This window comes from Bos indicus x Bos taurus, chromosome 15 (genome assembly GCF_003369695.1).
Source record: "Bos indicus x Bos taurus breed Angus x Brahman F1 hybrid chromosome 15, Bos_hybrid_MaternalHap_v2.0, whole genome shotgun sequence".
Classification (NCBI taxonomy): Eukaryota; Metazoa; Chordata; class Mammalia; order Artiodactyla; family Bovidae; genus Bos; species Bos indicus x Bos taurus.
The window spans coordinates 32,134,607-32,152,159 of NC_040090.1; the positions used below are offsets into that span (position 1 = coordinate 32,134,607).

Genomic DNA, 17,553 nt, shown 5'->3' on the forward strand with positions numbered 1-17,553 from the left:
GGAACCCAAACCACTGGACCACGAGGAAATTCCCTCGGAAGCTATTTTATTGTTTTAGAGATTACAACTGAAGTTTCAAAAAACAGAGCTTAGCATGCGTCTCCTCTTATTCTCTCTTCCCTCTGTTCTTCTGATTCTGCTGCCAGTAGAGCCCTAACTAGGTCTCTAACCTATGGAAGGCCACTCAGTCTCCCTTCTGTCTACTAAAGAGAAAGGGGGGCTGGCCCCCTGCTCAACACCTCCATCTCTGCACATATACCATTAGTGAGACACTTTATAGGAAGGGGTACTTAATAATGATAATTGTAGTAAAAATAACAATAGCTGTCATTTATTGAGTTCTTACTTTGTACCAAGCTCTGAACTAAGGCTTTATCTCTTTCAATACTTAAAATATCTTTGCAAGTTTAACACTCTTACTACCTATGTTTTCCATATGCATGCACAGAGGCATTAGGCTGTTAAGTAACTTGTTGTTTATTCCATATTCCATATTCCACCACTAGTAAGTGGCAGAGCCACTGTGGAATCTGTGATTTTGATCTCAAGAGCAGAACTCCATTTGTGTTCCTCGACCTTATACAGGATTCAGCATGAAATAGGTGCTCTGGAATGTTGGTTGGTTGATCACATGAGTGAATGAATCAGTGTTCTTCCCATTGAGCTTGTCTTCAGGCTTCAGAGAGACTGGCTGAGCATCTGTAGCTTATGCCAAGAAGTATGGATTTTGTCTCATCTCCTAATGCCCAGCTGTACACAGACATGTTCCCTCCCACTCAGTAACAAACTGCCTGGAACTCTTTCCCAGCTCATATTTACAAGAGAATGTGATAAATTCCGTATTGATCCCTCCTGTTCCACTGTAAATTTTGCAAAAGATGATTAAATAGAGCAATAGAGTCTGCAGGCATTGTGGCTCAATATGTTGTGGAGTGGCGTATCGACCTCCTCCATCCAAAGGCAGCCAGCGCCTAGCCCTGCTGCCCCAGACCAGTAATTAAAATCCTGGGAGACTGGGATTTAAAATCCAATCATATCCCTGAATCAAGCCTTCTAGCCTCCCCATGTGACGAGTGCAATAAGGTAACGGCAGGAGCATGTTTATGTCTGTGCTGAAGCAGTCCCCATAGGGTGGGTAAGAAATGGAGAGTTGGGTAGGCCTCTGACTAAATCACTTCACCCTGACACCACAGCCACTTGTAAGACAATCTGTAGGCACATAAACAGTCCCAGCCAAAAACCAAATTTTGGGCTTCCCAGGTGGCGCTAGTGCTGAAGAACCTGCCTGCTAGTGCAGGAGACATAAGAGACATGGGTTCCATCCCTGTGTCGGAAAGATCCCCTGGAGGAGGGCATGCCAACCCACTCCACTCCAGCATTCTTGCCTGGAGAATCCCATGGACAGAGGGGCCTGGCAGGCTACAGTCCATGGGGTCACACAGAGTCAGACATGTGAAGTGACTTATTTGGGGCTCTTGAGAGCAAGACATCGGGCACAAAAATTCACAGACTGTGCTTCAGTGTATACTTCTGTTTCCACAGCCAATAGTAGGTTTACAGAAGTGATTTGACCTTGATAAAACCATGGCCTTTGGTAACCAAACGTGTTTGAATTTCCACAGAAACTCTTTGATTTAACCTAAGCCAAAGCCAGCCTCCCCTATGCTGAGGCCTGTAATCAGAACACAAGTTACTGTTGGAATAAACTTGTCCATCTGCTCTCAACAGAACCAGGAACTCCCTGAGGGCAAGGACAGGGTCATCTTATTCACTTTTGTGTCCCCAGCACCTGGCACTGGGCCAGACACATAGAGCGCTCTCCAGAAGTATCTCTGAATGAATGCAGAAACACAAATTAACAATCTTGATAAAACCTCTGTAAACGGATGTGTAAATAGTAGACCTGCCACACAGTCATCCATTCAGTGCTTGAACACTTCCAGTGCAGGGGGAATCGCATTTGTTCCTGAGGTTGCTCACATTCTATCTTTGGATTTTCTGATGCTTAGCAGTTTCAAATATTGAGCCAAAATTTGCTTGCAAGGGTCTTAAAGTTTTACTGTTGGGTCCATGTAGAATAAATCTAGTCCCTGTTGCACATGATGGCCCTTCAAATACCTGAAAATGCAGGCATGTTTTCCTGAGCTATCTTGCCTCTAGCCTAAACCTCCAGTTCCTTAAACCACGTTTTTCCACGTGGCTTCTAAACCATTTCCTATCTCAGTCACTCTTCCAGAACAATCTCTACTTTGTCATTCCAAATCCATGACTTCCCATTTATTGCCATTCATTTTCATCTCGTTTGTTTAGCTCTTAATGTCCGTCTTCTACATGTATTTGGACCTCTTCCCACGCAAATCTGAAGTCTAGATAGATTTGGTGACTAGGCCATCCCCATATCAGGGGTGAACATACTGAACCAGGACCAAGCCTTTTTGCTGCCATTGGAAACTTTCTTCTGTGACCTCTGATCTGTCCGTCGCTCCGCCCTGCCCTGTGGGTCTGGTTAGTCCACTGTCACTCACGAACCCTCCACACGGAATGGCAGTCGGCCCACATTTCTCCATTGTGTGCTCAGGATTGTCCCGAGACACCCCAGGATACGTCTCCCTTGTAATGGGGGAGGGGATTCATCATCCTTTTCTCCTTGTCCCCCTGACACCATACTATATTGTCATTGTTTCTGTCCCTATCTGTCTCCTACCAATCTGGGTTCTCCCTCTGGACAAGAACCAGTCAGATTCTGCTGTGTGTGGCCATTCCTGCCTCAAAGTCAGTAATCAGTGATTAATGAGGGCTGGGTCCAGCCAGGAGGCAAAAGCTCTCTGTTCCATGAACTTCAGAAATCCACCTCCCTGAAGACAAGGGATCCACCAGAGTGTGTGTCAGAGGGTTCAGACTTCCAAATGACCTGGGGACCAGCTTATGTGGATCATCATTCACCCTGGAGAGGGGCGTCCTGACTCGGAAGAAAAGGAGTTCCATTTTGTACCCTTTCAACAAAATTGTCTACCCCAAACCTGCCTCTGGAAACACCCCCCAAACTTGGCTTTGGAGCATCTGAGCATGTTGGTAGGGAAGAGGAAAGATGATTTGTCCCTCTTTTTGAGTCATCGGACCTTTGGAAAGTAGCACAATGTGGTGGAAAAACCAGATGGCTTCTTTTAAAAAAAGAAATCAACATTTTATTATGTAAAATTTCAAACATATATTTCTCTCAAAAAGAGAATAGTATAATAAGTCCCAGATTTACTGTTTATCTGCTGAATGACCATGGGCAAATTATTTTAGCTCTCTAAGCCTCTATTTTCTTAGGAGTCTTTGTATGGTGAATAACTGCATATAAAGGCCTTAACACCCAACACATGTTAGCTTGTCTTTCACCTTGCTCTTCTACCACACTCAGTTAAATCATTTGTAAAATGGAAAAAATAATACCTCTCCTACTTTCTTCATCAAATTCTTGTGTGTTAGACGCTCAGTTGTGTCCGACTCTTTGCAACCCCATGGACTATAGCCCTGCTAGGCTCCTCTCTCCATGGGATTTTTCAGGCAAGAACACTGGAATGGGTTGCCATTTCCTTTTCCAGGGGATATTCCCAACCCAGGGATCAAACCTGAGTTTCCTGCATTGCAGGTAGATTCTTTACCATCTGAGCCACCAGGAAAGCCATATCAAATTCTTGTTAAGAATTAAATAGGAGGAAGTAGTCAGCACTGTGTATGGCATATAGTCAGTGCTTAGTAAAAGTTCTTGGTTACCTGGGAGGCATATCTTCAGGTGCGCATGTACGTATGTATACAGATTCTGTTGGAAATGGTTAGTGTGGTCTAAGGGAAAAGTTCAGGAACCACAGCTCTATTCCCAGTACTGCTGTGCTTCCTGCAGCATCCTGGACAGGGCTCCTCTCTTTTACCTTCAACCTCTGGGAACACACGGAGAATCAGTGCATCTCTGACCTGAGGAGCTACACACAGATTACCTCGGAAGACTAGACAGGTGGACTCCTAGAAATGGGAGGAGTGGAAAGATAATAGGAGCCCATGGATGATAAGCACTGAGAGTTGGAGGGGTGGAGAGGCTCCCTGGAGAAGGGGCCTTGAAGAAGGGGTAGGGTCTGGATAGTCAGGGAGACGAGGGACCAGGGTACTAGGCCTGAGGAGTTGCCCGGACAGTAGTGTGGAGGTGAGTGAAGGTGAGTATGGAGACGGGGCAGGCGCATGGCTTCTCTCGTGTGGCCACCCCGTCTCAGAATGTGTCCTTGATGGGGAGCTCACAGCCAAAGAGAATGAATCACTCCACACTGATACCTCTGATCATGGGGGAAATTTCCCTTATTCAATAGTAACTTCTAATTGGAGATAGTAAACAGACTGTTGAAATAGTAAAAATTAGGATGAAGGTGCTAAAGGAGTCAGCAGTAAAAATGGGACTTCTCTGGTGGTCCAGTGGTTGAGACTGTGCTTCCTCGGTTGGGGATCCACAAACTGAGTGGTGTGGTTCAAAAAAAACATGGAAATATTGGAAGAATGAATGTATAAGTTATTACAAACATTGTACAGTTTGTACAGTCTTTTCTCCCCCCAGCTTTTTATCTTTTTACACTTTTTACACATCTTATTCAGTCCAAATAGAACCCCTTGAGGTAGGCAGGGCTGTGCTCATGACCACCAGAGAAGTGAAGCAAGACCCTAGTCACAACCAGGGAGCAGTAACCCCCGTCCGTGCTGGCTTCCAGGCTGTGTACTCTTCGGGGACAGGGAGGTAGCTGCAGGTGGAGAAAAGGGCAAGTCATGAAAACCAGGTGTGGTAGATCCGGATCCCTCAAAGGCCAGGATGGCCAATAGGACTGCAGGGGTGGGAGGGAGTGGGGGAGCCTGTCAATATTATTGATAATATAGGCTCACACATTTGTTTAGGGCAGTTACTGGGTTTGGTTTTTTTGGTTTTGTTTTTTTTTTAAGCTTTCTTCTTTGCATTTTGCATCATTGTCTTGTCTTTGATATTCACAGAGGTAGCAGAAAGTCAGAACAGAGTGGTGTCAAGGGAGGAGGGAGTAATGTGCCTTTTCGCCTCTGCCACCCCAGACTTGCTGTCAGCCCCTTGCTGTCAGGAGACCTGAATCCCATCTCTCACTCTGGTTCCACACTCTCCCCAGGAAGGGCAAGTGGGCCTCTCTCTGCAACCACTTCCTCCCCACTTCCCACCACAGAGATAGATAGAGAGTGTTGGGTCTTGACCTGACCTGCCACCTAGACGAAGAGGTTTAGAACTAGCAAAGAGACTGAGGACTTTGGTCCACTGCGATAAGGAACATGGTCACATACTTCACTTGCTATGAGAAGGGCCTTTCTGGGGCAGGAAGAATGGCCATGTTGTGTGTGGCTCTGGAAGATAACACCTGGAAAGAAGTCCATTCATTTGGTAAATCTTACTGAACATGTGTTCTGTGCTGGCCCCTGTGCTAGGTAGTCAGGATATAGCAGTGGATCAGCCATGGACCCTGACTTCTGAGAGTTCTCAGTCCTGTATGGAGACAGACTGTTATAACATAGTGAACAATGTAGTAGGAAAGAAGCAGAAAGGCTCATGGAGCACAAAGGATCGCACCAAATCTGGGGTGAGAGGGAAATAAGGAAGGTTTCCTGGAGAAGAAGCCTGAACTGAGTCTTAAAAGATGAATGGGTATTTATAAGAAGTCCAAGGTGAGAGTGGGGTTAGAGAGAGAGGTTGGGGCTCATGCAAAAAGAATCTGCCCTCAGTTTAGTGCGGGAAACCCCTTGGCAGGCAATGAGCTTGGAATGGGGCTCTGGACATGCTTGAGGAAGTCAGGGTGACTCACCTGTTCCGAATGTAGTCGAGGCGGGTCACTTCTTAGGGAATTGGAAGAACTCACCATTAAGGTCTATTTTGCCTCAGAAAGCCTATAAGGCTGTCAAACCTAAGGCAGGTGCTGTACCAAAGAAGAGTAGCAGGCTCCCTGGGCCCCCGTGGGCCAGGCCCTCTCTCCCGTCAACACCAGCTCCACTCCCTTACCCTGCCTTGGGTGTTGAGACCCCAGCCTGTCACTGGCACCAGCCAGGACCTGTCCATGACCATCCACCCCCATCCTACTTTCCTGGCCCGAGCCCTATTGACAGATCCCCCAGAATCTGAAGGAATTCAAGACAAATGGTTAAGAGGATGGAGTTAATAAAATTTGAAAAATTGAGGCCTGTCACTCCACTGAACTTTTTTCAATACCACTGACAGAAACATATTTCCCCAATGAGTGACCTTCCACAGCTGTAGCGGGCAGGCGCAGCCGCAGCAGTGCTGCCAGGAAGCCAGTCTGCTATTTATCAAATATTATAAGCTGAGACACACTAATCTGGAGCAGGGGAGGAGTCCTGCACTATACTGCCTGGGGTGCTCCAGGTGTTGGCCCCAGCCCCAGACAGCCAGTGGGAGGTGACGGATGGCCTGCGATTAGCTCTCCCCACCTCCGCCCAGCCCTCTGACTTACTCCCAGGAGCCTGACCCTCTAGACCAGCTGCTTGGCCCGGAGGGGCCCTGGGTGGGAGGCATGGTGAGGTCAGGCCAGGGCATGGGCCATCCTGATGCCCCTGGAGAGGACAGCCGGGTGAGGCCCAACGTGGTTATTTATTGGAGTGTAATGGTTTGTGGCCGTTGGTCGTGGAGGTGAAATCGATCAGTTGTAGAAGTCAGGTTCTATCAATTATTACAGCAATTAGTCAAGTCAGAACATCAGAGCAAGGGTTCGGGGGCTGAGGGACTAATATTAGATGGACATTACCCATGGCGCCCCAGCCTCAGCTTTCCTAAACTGGGAGCAGACATGCTGACCCGAGGCTCCAGAACCTTGGGGAGCCTGGCTGGCTTCCCGCCTCGGGGTGGCTGGGGTGAATCTGGGTGAGAGCTCTTGGGCTGGAGACAGACCGAGCACTGCTTTAAACGGCATCCCTGTGCTGGCTGGCCCAGTGCAGAAATGTCCTACCTGTCCCATCCCATCCTTTATGAGAAGTGACACAACTCCTACTAGAAATTACTCAGTGGCCAATGTTTATGGCACACATTTTTCATTCTGTAAGCAAATATAGATCACTGACAGCACTTGTTTGAAGCAGCTAATCTCACCCTCTGTTCTTTCTTCCACTGTCTTCCTCTCTCACCTCTCTCCTTCTCCCCCTCCCCTTCTCTCTCCTATTTTTTCCTCTCTTACCCAGTTCTCTTCTTCTCTTTGCTCTTCTTTTCTTTCCCTTCCAGAGGTCTCTCCCACACCCTCCTGCCACTCTAGCCCATATTCAGTGACAGAGCTCCCCTTGAGGCTGCCTCAGAGAGGAGAGGCCTTTCCACTGAGTGATTGTAGCTCTCTTCCAGCCCTAGCTGTGGTCCAGGAGCTTTGAGGAAAGGGACGATGCTGTCTGCCCCTGCCTCTCAAGCCTTGAGTGCTGAGCGCCAGACAGAACAGGGCTGGCTGGGAAACTGGGTCAGGTGAACAAGCCCCTTAGCACTGTGGTCTTCTTGCACCTCTCTCTACAGGCCCGCTGTCCCTCCTTCGGCACACTGATCACTCTCGGCCTGAGTTGTTGTTGCATGGTCGTCTCTCGTCCCTTTTAGCTTCTGGAGAGCTGGAACTGTGCCTAGACTCTAGATAGCACCTAATCTAAAAGATGGGACCAGGAGCCTGCAGAAGAGACAGAGAAGGAATGGTCTCAGGGGTGTGAGGAAAACCTGAAAAGTGGTTTATATAACTCAAAGGAGAGAGTGGCCAAGGTATTGGTTGCTGCAGAGTGATCAAGAAATATTAAAAAAAAAACCCAAAAACTATTCATTGGCTTTGGCAGTCTCCCATCTCCCTATGTACAGGGCCCTGATACACAGTGCCCAGTAAGCAAGCACCAACAGAATTGAAAGAAAGAATAAGGCTCCAATTGAGCTTTGAGGACTTGCCTGCTAGTTAGGAAGACACTCTTCTCATTAGGGAGGTTGCATTTTATCCTATAAGCAGTGAAAACCATGGAATGATTTTTCACCAGGGGTGTATTGTGGCTGCCCTGGTTGAAGTGTGAAGAATTGTAGTTAAAAAAACCTGGAGTAGGTTTGACTCCTGAGCCAAGCAAATCACCAGCTTTGTGACCTTGGGCTAGTTATCTCCTTTGAGTTTCCACATCTATAGCACGGGAATTTTAATTTCTACCCCTCAGGATGGTTGATAATATATATAAAATACAGAGTACATAGTAAACACTAGTGGCTATTATTTTTATCATCACCACTTCTAGATACATACTCAAGAGACATAGAAAAATACATCCACTCAGACAGACTTGTACACAAATATTCATAGCATATTCATAATAGCCAAAAGGGGAAAGCAAATCAAATGCATATGAGCTTGATGAATAACAAAATAAGGTATGTCCACAGGATGCACTATTATTCAGCCATAAAAGAATGAAGTACATGCTATATTCCTACATTCATGTTGTGGCATGAATGACATGTGCTACATCATGGATGAACCTTGAAAACATGGTAAATTAAGCCAGATGCAAAAGACCACACCATTTATGTGAAATGTCAAGCGTAGGCACATATAGGGACAAAAAGCAGACTAATGGTTTCTGGGGTTGGGGGAAGTGGCGAGTGTCTCTGATAATGGTGATGGGGTTTCTTTTCAAGATGATTAAAATGATCTGGAATTAGATACTGGTGAGGCTTACATGATGATGGAAGTGTATTTAAAACTACTGAATTGTGTACCTTGAAAGGTATGTGAATTGTGATTAAAAGTTATCTAAATATTTTATTTTGTACTAGCTTCCTATTAGAAAATAGAATCATGTAAAAAAGTATTAATTTTTCTTACTGATAATAAGCTTCCTTGGTCTGGGTCATGCTTCACGCTCTCTGCTCCTTTCCCCTCCTCCTCCCATGCTTCTTCCTCTGCAGCCACGGCAGACAGCCATATGTAAATGCTTAATAAATGACTATCATCGTTGATGAGTTTATAGTCCTTAAAGAAGCAGAGAGTTTCAATTGGAATGGTTTTATATCGTGATATGAATGCTGCCTCAGCCTGGGATTGAGAAACACTGATTTTTACTGTCCATCAGCAAACAGTGCCTGAATATCCCCTCTGAGCCAGGCCTCATGGTGACGCAGCCTTTCCTGTGCGTTTAGTGTCCCTGGCCAACTTACTACATCCTCATGGCAGGGACTGTGTCTTAACCCTTATTGAAGTATAGACAACGCACTTCCTTAGCAATAAAGGTCAAGGAGTATTTGTTTGTTTGTTACTTTAATGTTCCATTTAACACATAGTTCTTGAGAGGGGTGCTTTGGGCCAGGACCAGATCTGATTCTTCCATGTCCTGAGTCCCAGCTCATTCAGGGTTGGACAGATTGAATGGAATGGTCAGTTTTCGAAGAGAAGAGTGAGGTGCCCAGATCTGGGCTTTGGGGAGGAGATTCTGACAGTGTGGGGGTTAAAGTAGCCTATCTTCCATGACTGTCAAAGCTCTACACCAAGCAGACACTTTACACAGGCTCATCAGCTGCCTAGCTGCCGGCACTTATAAGTGAGAGAAGGTAGATACATGGCCCCAAGTAAGCCTCTTCTTTTTGTTATACTTCAAGTTCTTTGTCTTTGAATCATGGGAACCAATGACTGGAGGAGATGCCTGCCTGAGTGCACACGCAGCAACAAGTAGCACAGGTGAGGGCTGGCACAGTGGGGTTGCTGATGATGGCCAGAGCTCAGCTGACTCTAGCAGGCAGGAAGTGAGCAGGGAAAAGAAGCATTAAGCAGAGGGAGAGGCAGAGAGCAGAAAGAAGGGGCCTTGTCATTACCTGGGATACTCTGTGCTTTAGATTTCTATATGATTTTTGTGAATGAATATTCATCTGTATACAAACAAATTTGATAATGCAGCCATTTTAATGAAGAATGCATTGGAGTTGGGGTGTATTAATCTGTATGTGTATTGGTATATTTGTTAGCATGTTCAGCTGTGTATATTTTTGTGGGCACAGCACACCTATGTGTGTGTATAGCACATCTGTGTGTGTGGCAACTCTCTGTGGGTAGTGAGTTTTTGCATGTATGCATGCACATGTAGGAGCCTTAATACCCTTACTTCTGTGTCAGAGAAGACCTAGAGCTCCTCTCTCAGAGTAACTTGACATGTGTTTCAATCTCTTAGGTTTTGTTGCTCCATATTTCTGTGAGCATTCCTTACACTGAAGTCAAGGCCTATGCCACCTCCCAGGGAAGGCTGAGGGTCCACTGATCACTCACAGAGGCTCTGTTTCTCCTTCTCCTCCTGTCAGGAGCCAATCCCTTGCAGAGGAATGAAATGGGACACACACCCTTGGATTATGCCCGAGAAGGGGAGGTGATGAAGCTTTTAAGGACTTCTGAGATCAAGGTAAGTCTCAAAGAAAGGAGAAGGCCTGTGGGCACTCCATGCTTCATTTCATCTTTCACTCATTAAATTATGTCAGACTCTACACCAAAGGCCACTTCTCCTTAGAGGATTATTGTCTATTTAAATACAAATCCAGCCTCCTCTTATCAAGAATAGGAGGCATCCCCTTTACTGACCAAGAAGCAGCCTGGGCCACTTCTGGCTTCTGAGGACTAACTTTTAAATTCAGTTTCTGAGGTAGTGAGCCTTCCAGCTCCTTCCATGAAGGAGAGGGGATAGCAGGACAAAATCTTCGCCTCAGTACTATTTCCTCAGGTCTCATGCACTCTGCAGCCTCATCAAGTAACTCTTTTCCATCATCTCTCCTTCTAGAACTTTTCCCTCAGCCCTTCCCTCCATATACACTCCAGAGATCCTTATGTAGAGTATGAGGCAAAACAATCTTCATCTTAATTTGATTTTCTCATCCAGACTTTGAACCTTCTAAAAACAGGCTGCCTTCTGTTCCTCTCAGCCACCCAGCTATAACTTAGAAAGTACTTGGCAGAATCTAAGAACTAGAATCACAAATGTCAGAGCTGGGACCTGAGAAACCATCAAGTCCAGTAGATGGGAAATCTTATCAAAGTAAAATAAATAAGTCAGAGGAAAATAGAGCTGTTCTGGTTGAAGGAGAGCCTATCCTCCCCCCCTGGGTAGCCTCCATGGAAGCTGTGCTGTGGGGCACACATTTTAAATCTCTGAAACCTCGATCAAATGATTTCTTTTCTTCCTGGGGAAACTGGAGCCCAGGGGTGTGTTGTGACTTGCCCTTGGTCCCAGAGCGAGTTAACATCAAAACTGTTACTAAGATCCCGTGGTAGGTTCACTGGCAGGACAGGAACTGGAAGCTTGGTTTCTGACTGTCAGTCTTGGGCTTTTTCCAGCTTCGTGGAATCTTTCTCTGGCAAATTGGCTGCAGTACTTTGAGATGATTAAGAGTGGCAGGTCCCACCTAGTGGCAGACACTCTGTGTGTCTTGAGTAAGAGCACTTAGGTTAGGTCACCTGACTGAGCACTCAGCTGGGGTTGTGATCTCACCCCCTCACTGACTGACTGACCTCGGGCAAGGGCTTCTGCTCCTGAAGCTCAGTTTACCTCTGTGAAATGAAAACACTGTGACTGAATGGTTTCTGTGGTTCCATTCAATATACCGCTGGTCTGTGTAGCGTCAGGATAAACTAGGTCATGCTCTTGTAACAACCCCAAATTTCAGTGGCTTAAAACAACAAAGATTCATTTTTACCTCATGCTACACGTCCATCATCCATCATGGGTCAGCAGAGGTGGGCTCTGCTCATCCGCGATGCTGAGGGACCTCACTGCAGAGCAGCCGCCCTCTGGAAGAGAGTACCCTGGAGGGCCTCCCACTGGCAGCTACATGCTCAGCCTGGAAGTAGGACCCTTTACTTCCACTCACAACTTATTGGACACAGCTAATCCCATGTTCCTGCCCTAGAGTTGGGTCTGCTTCCCCTATTCTCTAAGGAAATCTCTGAGGACTGTTTCACATCACCTCAGGGACTGCATCCCTGTCATTATCTCCCCTTTGAGGCCAAGCCACTGTCCCCTGAGAGCCAGCGCTGCCCTTGGCCAAAATTACTCCTGTTTTGTCAGGTCGTGTGACATAGGGCCAGCACTGGTCTGGTCACGTAAAGCAGGAGAACAGACCTCTTCATATCAGCAGGGATGGAAGGGTTAGGGCTGCTGAGGGACCCTAATGAAATTTGGCTGCCCAGGAAATGTCTTGATGTCAGCCATATCAATACAAAGTCAGTGTCCCAAATGAGTAAGTGGCAGTTGCTGCCTCTGTGCCAGTCAGATCCTTCTAGACCACAGAGGGCTACCTTCTGAGTAGAGTGAGCTCTCAGAATCTGTGCAGAGGTGGGCAGCAGGCAGGCAAGCAGAACTGTGCCATGAGAAAAGGCTGAAGGCAGTGGGGCATCTGGCCGGGAAAGGAGAGACAGCACGTGGGCACAGAGACGGCTGTGAGGAGGAGGGGAGAGAGGAAATGGATTCAGTGCCAGGGCTAGGACAGAGCCAGGCTTAATGGGTGGCTGCTTCCAGAAGGAGCCCCCTCACAGAGCTGTGAGCCAGGGCAGGGGCTGCCTTTTGAGGCTAGAAGACCACTCAGAGCCAGCCAGGGGTTTTGTCACCTCTCAACATGAAGACTCTTTCTCTGTCATCACCTCTCTGCATTTGATCCCTTTACACAGGCTGGATTTCCTCTTCTGTAATGTTCAGCTGTCTGCTGAGCACCTCCACCTGATTGCTCTGGGGTCCCCTCAGATTCTACCCACGTGAACCACCCTCAGCTCTCCCTGGACATCAGCAGCATTGTCTTTCTCTCAGTTGCTCAGCATCTCCATGGTCTCCCATTCTTTCTGCTCTGCTCTTTTTCTCCAGGTTGCAAAAAAAACTACCTCTTCAAAACTGTGAGGAAGAGTTTCAGGGGGGAAACACTGCTTTAGATTGGGTTATGTCACCCTCTGCCAGGAAGTAAGTATCAGCTGCTCAGCTCTCGAGTTCAGGCCCTATGTCAGTGACATAATGATTCAGGCCTGGAGGGTGCTGAGGCTCCAGCCTCAGACCTCATGTCCTGGCTCTTTGTCTAGACACGGATTACCACCACTCTGATCTTATCTTCCTCCCCTTCTGTCCATCCGGCATCTCCCTGCCATCCAGCTCAGCCTCTTCCACCTTTACTTGCCTCTCTATAGTCAAATATGTACTCTTTATAGAAAATCTGTAATTATAAAAGTCATCTTTCCCATTATGGAAAATCTGGACAGTATAAAATGAAGATAATTAAATAAGTCAGTGCATATTTATAAATGACATCTGTATGCCAGGTTCTGGGCTAGGTGGGAAGAAGATATCTGGGTGAACCCCTCAAGGAGCTCACAGTCTGGTGAGGAAACAGACAAGTAAAGTGTGACACCACTGAGTCATTAGTCCCAGGGAAGCCCAGGGACTGTGGCAACCCATGGTGGCTTCTAATCCTGCCTAGGAGATCAAGGAAGGCTACCTGAAAGAGATGTCAACTGAACTGACTCTCACTTAAAAGCATTTTAGCCCTACTATCTGTACATAACTATTATTAATGTTTTTAATTATTTATAGTCATAGTAGGTACCATTTATCAAGTGCATCTAGGCACTCTGCCAGGTCTCGAATATATAATTTTTCTAATGCTGTAACAAAGCTATGAGGTAGCTCTTATTTCCCCCCCTTTTATAGGTGAGAAAACTGAAGGTAAAATAAAACGTGACTTTTGAAAATCAGGCTATTATAAGCAGCTATTGAGATACGAATCAGACCATTCCTCTTATGATACTACATTTACCTTTTCTGGACCATATCTATACATAAGTGGGTTTTTTTCTTAGCCTGGTTGATAGCCTACTGTATAAACCATGGGCCTCAAACTGGCAGCCACCTTTTATTTTGCCAGTTCAGAGTTTTTTTTAAATGTGAGTGTAATGCCTTAGAGGTTGTAATGTGGACTCTCCAGCCACAGGTGTCTGTTTCCTATCGTGTTATGTGCTTACCTGTCAGGCATTTATATTTCCTTCTTGGTCCTGAAGGTATTTGAGTTATGACCCTAGTTCCATGTTTGGAATCTATGTTTTTTCACTTATTATTTCTTCATGGTTTTCCCATTTTAGAATTATCCATAAGCCTAATTTTTAATTTTATTCTGCCTTTTAAAATATGTCACTTATCTAAGAATCTCTGTCACTTTAAGTGGCCTAAATGATTTGTTTCTCATGGCTTATTTGCTTAGTTCTCTCAGCAGTGTGTGTGTGTGGAAGCCTCCTAGGCCCCCTAAGATCGAGAGGTGGATGAAGCCCAGCTCCTGTCTCCTGAGCTGGGTATCAGGAGAGGAAGATGGGGAGATGCAGGCGCTCTTAGCTCTGATACCCACAGGCTGACTTGTGCCTTAGGAGGGGTCCACACAGAGCTTGTGGGGGTTCTAAGAAAGCATGGATCACCTCCAGGCAGAATGAGCAGGGCAGGCTTCACAGAGAAGGTAACCTGTGATCTCACTTTGAAGGATTTCACAAGCTGAAGGGTTTAATACTTAAAGCTTAGACCATTTTCACATCTTAACTAAGAGACAACAGAGAGGTGGAAATATATCTCTGCGCACATGATGGCAGATAAAACAAAAATATGGGAAGCTATTCCATGATGAATATTCAGCTGAGGGGGACGTGCTGGTGGCAGCCCGCATCTCCACTCCCAGATCCTCACTCCACCGAGACTCACGAGGAATTTATTGCTCATTTTAATCACACCCAGAGAATGAATTGGCAGGAATATTAGGCAGATAGGTCTATCATATATATTTTATTTGCATATCCCAGTGACAGAATCACAAGCACATTTCCTGTCTGTGTATTTTTTCATTTGCTGCAGGGGTAGCTGGGGATGCAGGGCTCCCCTGGGCCCCGCATTCCAGGCTGCACGCCTGGGTGCTCCCATCAGATCTGGAGGAAGCCATCAGGAGAGAAGGGGTGAGGTATACAGGAACGTAGAGGGTTATGTTCCGCCTGGCTTAGGATAAAGAGAAACCCCCTTCCCTGCCTCACCGAGCCTGCTCCCTGCTTTGCATCTCATTTCAAGTGCTGGTGTGCTGCATGCCTGGCTCTGTGCTTGGCCCAGACAACACCATCTGACCTTCGTTATAGGTTCTCCATGGGCCAGACAGAGCACTCCATGCTTTATGGGGATACACCTTTGCATTCTTTCTCTTTTAACTTTTAAAAAATCGTTTGTTGAAATATATTTGTATAAGGTGCTCATAACTATACAGCTCACTGTTAATTTCACAAACTGAATATACCTAATCAAGAAGTAGACTATTACAAGCATTCATTTGTATCATACTCCCTTCCAGTCACTATCTGTCCCTCAAGGGTAAGCATTGTCCTGATTTATTTCACTTTTATTTTTACAAAACTTCAAAAATAGTACAGCAAATTCCCATAAACTTCCACCTATATTACTGGTTGTTAACATTTTATCATACTTGCTTTATTATGTAGAGATGAATAATATAAAGATATATAATTTTTCTGAACTATTTGCGAGTTGTATATACATGATCCCCTTTACCCCCAAATACTTGTATGAAGGTCCTAAAAAATAAAGGACATTTTCTATATAACCTCAATACAATTCTCAGAATCAGAGCATTAATATTAACTAATCTACAGATGTTATTCACATCTCACCAGTTGTCCCAATAGTTCGTTTTACAAGGAAAAAAAATTTTGGATCCAAAGTTGGATTCAGTTGTCAAGTCTATTTAGTCTCCTTTAATCTGAAACAGTTCCTCAGTCTTTCTTGACATTCTAACAAGTACAGGCTGGCTATTTTGTAGACTGTCCTCAATTTGGGTTTGTCTAATGTTTCTTTATGATTCAATTCAGGCTGTGCATTTCTGGCAAGAACACCCTCTGGTGTTTATTTTCAATAAATTCATTAGGTATCCCCATGCTGAAAGTAGGAATATGAAATTTGTGTTTTAAATCTCCTTTCCCTAAATAGGCTCTGAACTCCCTAAAGGCAAGAACGGGTCTTTTCTTATCTCCGGGGTGGAAGGTGCAGGCACTGGAGTCAGACTGCAGGAGTTAGTGTTCTGCCTTTATTACTTGCTACCAGTGGGGCCCTGCTTTAATTACTTCCTCTCTGGATGATGAAGGAGGAGATCCTCTGACCTCCTTAGGGCTGTGAGGGTAGAACAGCTGGTCCCAAATCAGGCAAGATTCATCAGTTCATACTCAGACTAAGGAGTGGAAGTTTGAGGAGTAACAGGGTATTTATGTAGTCTCTAAGTCCCACCCTACAAGACACGTGTTAATTACATAAGGGGAAGATGATGGTGGAGAAACTTGGCACAGCCCACCTTAATCAGATGATCAAAACTAACATCCCCAGTCACAGGTACATCATCATCACGTACCTCCTGATGTGACACGCTGAGGAGCATACAACCCATTTTCTCACCTCAGCCCCTCTTTGCCCCTCTTAACCGTCTTGCCATTCTTGTCTCTGGGGCAACCCAGCTATTTGCAGAGGAGCAACATGATCCAGTTAACATGTTAAAAATACTGATCTGGCGGCAAAAGGAGGATCAGGTGGAGGAAAGAATGGACCCTGGGATGCTGACATAGCGGTCACCAAGTCTTCATGGGACTGATGCTGGCACTGTACCCAGCTTTCCTCAATACGGATGTGGACTCTGAGCTGGTTCAGGAGACTTTCAAGTCCCTTAGGTGCCCCTCTCATCCCCCATTCTCCCCTCCTGTCTGCTCGACGTTTCCCAGCCTCCTTTGTTGGACCCCCTGTGCTCCTCTTGTCATCACTCCCTCTTCTCAGGACTCTTCCATCGTCCCACACCTGCCCCCTGAGTCTCATCTTCTGCCCACTTTGTTGACCTCCCCACCCAGGCCTCTCTGCCTCCCCCAGCTTCAGGACATGGTAGAAGCCCTGACTATGATGTGAGTTGGGGTGGATCTAGGAAGTCAGGAGGATGGGGCATATCTGAGTCTGTGAGAAACCAGGGGGCTGTGTGCCCTGACTTCCCTCTAAAGGCAAGCTGCATCTTGGACTCTCTTTTCTTCCCTCTGCCACACTTTTCCTGTTTTTTCCCCAGGGTCTCCTGCCGACCACCCCTGCCCCAGCTCCCCTCTCAGTAAACACATCGCTAGGTTTATTATCAGATTTGTTCCCTGAGTAATGCCCAGCAGCAGGGGTGCTGCCATACCCTTCTCCCTGTAACTCTCACCCACAGAGCTGCTCTGCCCAGCCACCCACCTCCTAACAAGAGCCCAGCTAGGCTTCGCCTCGGCCTCCCAGCCCTTTCCTGTAAATGCACTCAGAGCCAGGAGGGGTGCCATATTAAATCAAGAATGATGAAAACCAGTGGCTGCGATTATCCAGCCGAGATGCAGCATAGGAAGCTGGTTGCTGCTGGCTCCAGGTGAGGGCTTCTGAAATTAATTGCATGTGGCTTTTATTAAGAAGATGATCACTCTCCCTCTCCTGCTCTCCTGGTGGCTTCCTTCTATT

General features: G+C 46.2%; 1 protein-coding gene across 1 annotated transcript in view; it reads left to right on the plus strand.

Annotated features, from left to right (window-relative positions):
• CLPB (ClpB homolog, mitochondrial AAA ATPase chaperonin) overlaps positions 1 to 17,553 on the plus strand; it is a 147,282-nt gene that overhangs the window by 95,893 nt on the left and 33,836 nt on the right. Inside the window, exon 6 of the mRNA XM_027562995.1 lies at positions 10,337 to 10,434. Within this exon, the coding sequence (XP_027418796.1) occupies positions 10,337 to 10,434 (98 nt within the window). The remainder of the gene's footprint in view (positions 1 to 10,336; positions 10,435 to 17,553) is intronic.